General features: G+C 45.9%; 1 protein-coding gene across 1 annotated transcript; it reads right to left on the bottom strand.

Annotated features, from left to right (window-relative positions):
* Positions 1–1,597: 1,597 nt before the first annotated feature.
* LOC132381908 (transcription factor HES-3-like) lies at positions 1,598–4,048 on the bottom strand. The gene is made up of 4 exons (XM_059951621.1): positions 3,977–4,048; positions 3,777–3,872; positions 3,410–3,491; positions 1,598–2,094 (listed from the first exon to the last, which is right to left on the bottom strand). The coding sequence occupies exons 1-4, from the start codon at positions 4,046–4,048 to the stop codon at positions 1,598–1,600; spliced, it is 747 nt and encodes a 248-aa protein (XP_059807604.1).
* Between the last annotated feature and the right edge of the window lie 1,068 nt (positions 4,049–5,116).

The raw sequence follows: 5,116 nt of genomic DNA, 5'->3' as shown, positions 1-5,116 counted from the left end.
CGATCTCTGACTGCTACCCAGTGACTCCCGGTGCGAATCGACCTCCTGGCGATGCAGTTCATTAATCGACCGCTTCGCGCTCCCTTCATAATGATTCGGGCGCATAACAGTGGACAGTTGGCAGAATCTGAAATGTACGTACCAGGGACCGGGGAATTGAAAGGCGAGGGTGGGGGGTGGGGGGGGGGTCGGTAGGTGGAAGTGGTGGTGAGGGTTGGGAGGAAGAGGACGGTGTGGAACAAGGAATCGATTAACCGAGATCATGCACTCGGAGGTGCGGAGGCTGAAGTCTATTCTCTATAGGAAATCTCATATTAACAATCAGGGCTAAAAAATCTGCGAAAACTGCACACTCTGATTGTTTTTACTTATTATGATATTAAGAGTTAATCTTTCATTAACAGTAACGAATTGATTAAATCGACTACGATTTCACACAAATACATTGAAATTGTGTTGGGAAATTCCACATGGCCCGATTATTCTGCGAGGCTGGTTAACAACATCCCACGACTTCATCTCATTTATTTCATTCCACTTCCTTCCTGCCTCATTGGTGTATGTATCTGATCACAAACAAGAGCAAATCTGCAGATGCTGGAAATTCAAGTAACACACACGATTTGTCCTGCCGAAGTGTCTCGGCCCGAAACGTCGACTGTACTCTTTTTCATAGATGCTGCCTGGCCTGCTGAGTTCTTCCAGCATTTTGCATGCGGTGCATGCACCTACTCGACTTTCCACTTTAACCAAGGTATTCCTCAAAACACTTTTAACTCTTAGTGTCATTCACTCTAATCCATCCCGTCGATCTATATAGTTTCAGACCGTCAGTCTCTCTCTCTCTCTCTCTCTCTCTCTCTCTCACACACACACACACACACAAAATGCCTTTTATATTCTGCTTAGTTTCTTTCCGTGAGCTTGTTTATATCACAAAACAGGTAAAAAGTACTGACTGCAGAAAACTCGTTGAATAAAGACATTATTATTGTGCTCCTTCCATTGGGCTGATAAATATGTGAAAAATGCACAGTCTCGTTATTCTCTTCTAGCAAGTCACCAGTGACTGTACTTAACAAAATATAACAATGAGAGTCAGGTGGATCGTGCACGACCCGAGGATGATCAAGTCGAGTTGTAGGTGGGACAATCGGGTTTCTTCGCCGCTTGTTAGAAATGCGCGGGTTATTTCGGAAGTTAACTCCAACACACATTAGGGAGACAGGCGAATTTTCAGAATTAAACAGAAATAAACAATTAAAAAGAATTAAGCGATTTTTATTGCAGATCTGTATAATTACCTGATTTTAAGTTCGCCAGCTGATTAGTTAAGGTCTAGGCGGTAGGGAGTGGGTGGGGGGGGGGGGCAGTTCCTAGCCCAGTACCATTGCTACCCAGTCTGCTGATCATGGATAGATAAGAGCCTGAAGCGCAATCTATATAATACAACCTTTATTCAATTCCGATATCGAAATAATATCGCAACGCTTTCTTTCCGCACATTGCATTTACATACACTTATATACACAAGACTACAAAAGAAATCACAGAACTATGTTAATGTATACTATGTACATCTCAGGGGATGAAGCAGCTACCAAGGCCGCCAAAGGGCTTCTGAGTCAGGAGAAAGTACAAGGTTGGTGGTAGTTTTAGTATCAGTGCTGCTGGCTGGACTTCGCTTTTCTTTTGCTGGGGTTTCGGGGATGGATTTCTGTTCACTCAACGTGAGCTCAGCCACTCGTCTGTGGCTGCTGCGTCGAACCAGGGAAGGGGAGGGAGGAGGAGGTTTGCCCGAGCGGCCGGTTGGGGCGGTGGGCTTGCTGGGCGGCGGAACCGACTGGTTGAATGAAGCCTGCACTGAGTGAAGCCTGGTTGACGGAGAAACTTCAAATCGACAGCCGCTGTCCGCCGTGCTGAAACCAGAAGCCGAGAAGACGGGAAAAGCGTTTACCAAGTGGTTCAGCACTCCCAGTCGCAGATGCTCGTCTGTACTTTTGCTTCTCAGCAGGTACTGACTGACCCCGTTCAAGCAGCTTCTAAATCCTGCCTGGTATTCCGCCACACCATCCTGAGACAACACCAGGGCCCCTGAAAACACAAATACAATCAGTGAGCTCAACTGGATGGGGATCGCCAGCAATTTTCTAACTGTAACGTTTCATACTTTACCGATGCTTTATACGTTTATTTTCCAACTGTTTCTTTTAAATATCAACACACGTTCCCTCCGTCCGCCCTGTTTTCTATTGCGATAACGCATGGTCCAATACAGAGAAAGGTCAGCGACCCTAGTCTGTTAATCTTCCTTTTCCTGAACGTCTCAGCCACACCCCCTCCCTTACCAATCCAAATCCGGCTTCTTCTGTTTGGGACACTCAAGCCATCTACTTAACACTCTTCTACTACGTCACCCACATCCCGACCCTTCCATCCCAACCTCTTGCTCGTGCGCCCAGCAGCGTCCCCGTTGGCGTATCTCAGTTAATTTCAATGCAACGGAGCGGCGCGTTTTAGTGGCCTTGGCGGAAGACAAAGTTAACTAATTGGTCAAAGAATATTTTAACTAAATTACACTATAATAAATAACATTTATACTGCAGGAAATACGGCGCTGAAAGTTAGTAATCATCGCATTTATATTTGGAGACACCCAGGCTTTTTGCATCAACTTTCCGGTGACGTGGGCAGAGCTCTGAATCCCACCTTCCACCTTCCCTTCTTTTCCTCCCTCTCCCCTCCCCTCCTACTCCCTCTCTCATGCACTCTCTCTCTCTCTCTCTCTCTCTCACACATACACACACACACACACACACACACACACACACACACACACACATTCTCTCTCAGCCCATCCAAAGACAGAGGGTGCTATTTTGCTGTTATTGAAGGGAGTCAAATACCAAAGACACGAAATGGAATTGAGACACAGATCTCATTGCATGGTGGTGCCCTGACCCAGATTTCATTGTACATCTTACCGCGCAAAAACAACACGTGAAGTTTGCTGTAAACTGAGCGAATATCTTCCATTAGTTTGGGATGAAAGAGAAATATCACTGGAAATTATGATTCTTTAGCATGGAGGCTGGGAGGGATCTGGAGCTCACTTGGTGAAAGGAGGTGGAAGAAGGCCGGGCAGCATTCTGTTACCGCCAGCTCAGAGGAGCCGATACGTGCCGTGAATTTTCTTCAATACCACTGGACATTACATCCGCCCCTACCACCTCCCCTCTCTCTCTCTCTCTCTCTCTCTCTCTCTCTCACACACACACACACACACACACACACACACACACACACACACACACACACACACACACACACACACACACACACACACCACCACCACCACCACCAGCAGCTCCCTTTTATTTCTGGGTGTACTGATGATGATAAGGCCTACCTTGTCGAGAACTCTGCAAATCCCTCAGATGTTTGACTGTTAATTCCAGGATGTCGGCCTTTTCCAGCTTACGCTTCCTGATCTGTTAGGGATATATAGTAGGTACACAACATTTAAACAAAGCACACCGGAGGTGGGGGTGATAAATACTGAGAAATAAAGCATCCGAGCAAAAGTACCATACTCCCAGAGAGAAGGCAAGAGACCGGGGCTGAGAGAGAAATAATGAAATGGCAGAACAGACGCGATGGGCCAAATGGCCCAATTCGACTTCAAAGTATTTTGGTCTACGTTTACAAAGCACATGGGCAAATGCCTATCCCCGTGGGACGGCCGTGAGAAAGACGTTCACAGTTTAAAATCTCACATTGTTAGAGTAGTGTTCTTCCAATAACGTCTTCAGTTGCTCCAAACATTCGTTGATCCGGGCTCTTCTTTTTTTCTCCATCAAAGGCTTCGAAATCTGGAAACAATAAAAACGTTTACATTCTTTGCAATTTTCACGAATTAACTCTTCGAAACGAAACACCGCGGAAGTTGAACAATTGCATTAAATTTCGTCCCCACCTTTCTATAGTTGCAAGCTGGTGTGGTGAGCGAGAGCTGGAATCGTCCCACCGGCTTGCTGCTATTTTTCATTTCAGTTTTTCGTTTTCCTGATGTATTTATTTTGGTTTTTGGAAACGTCGCGTGTTCTTGCTCCCTGAGAGCAGGTGAGCGGTGCAATGCTCCGGTATGCCGCTGGCGAGCCGCTCCAGGGATTTATAAAGCTTCCCCACTTTGCATCTGAATACAACGTGTTACCGCCAGTAGAAGCGGCCACTTGCCGCAGCTGTAAGCCCCTATTGTTAAGGGGAAGAGAACGCGCCTTTTATCATTATTCATCCCTACCGAATTAGAAACACTGAGCTGATCTTCCAGTGGTCAGTTCGTCAAATCTTTGCCTGATGTTCCTTTAGAGTTGAAGGGAATATTCTCCATTGATCAATGCCCATCAAAATAAGAAAAATAATAACCAATTATTAATTAAAACCCATTTATCTATAAGATGAAATACGAAGAGAAATTTCTGTCTGTAAAGGTAGAGACTGAAAGAAGTGCGAGTTTTTATTAAGAATTAATTAATTCGCGTTCCTATAGGATTGCCGAAAAGTCAACTAGTGATACTTTGCGTGCAGTGTTATGCAATGCCTCTTATGTTTACCCCCAATGAAGTGGGTTATCAGAGGCCAAGATCCACATCCTGGGCGGCGATGTCCCTCCCACAGCGGAAAATTAAGCGAAAAATTGCTGTTGCTCACTGTGTCTAGATGACAGAGCAATAAGGGGCTGCTGGCCAGTGTCATGGTGGGGGTGCTATTCAAAGCTCATTTCTCGCTCTGTGGTAAATGGCAAATCCGTTTCACGCTCCGCTCTCAAAGCCAGCGCCGTGTTAATGGTCTCCATGTTCTGACACAATCACAATTTTCTGCTCTGAAATCTCACAGCTGTTCCCAGCTCCCCACGACCTTCCCCTATCCACAGCACACCCAGCCACAGCGGGCACAAGTACCTACACGACTCTGCTAAGCACCCCCCCCCCCACCGCATCCTTTTGTGAGAACTTTATTTTTAGTGATGTATGGGAATTGGCGGTCCACAGTTTAAAATATCATTCTATTTAATTGATTTTATCAGCGTGGCCCGGACTTGCATCAATTAGGAGCA

Source organism: Hypanus sabinus, chromosome 27, assembly GCF_030144855.1.
Source record: "Hypanus sabinus isolate sHypSab1 chromosome 27, sHypSab1.hap1, whole genome shotgun sequence".
In the NCBI taxonomy this organism is placed as follows: Eukaryota; Metazoa; Chordata; class Chondrichthyes; order Myliobatiformes; family Dasyatidae; genus Hypanus; species Hypanus sabinus.
This window is presented reverse-complemented; position numbering and strand designations above follow the sequence as displayed.

Coding starts and splice junctions, on each gene's coding strand:
- LOC132381908 (XM_059951621.1), bottom strand. CDS start 4,048: ATGAAAAATAGCAGCAAGCCGGTGGGACGATTCCAGCTCTCGCTCACC. Junction 3,492..3,776: donor AAGAACACTACTCTAACAAT/GTGAGATTTTAA, acceptor TATCCCTAACAG/ATCAGGAAGCGTAAGCTGGA. Junction 2,095..3,409: donor TTTGCAGAGTTCTCGACAAG/GTAGGCCTTATC, acceptor TTGTGTTTTCAG/GGGCCCTGGTGTTGTCTCAG.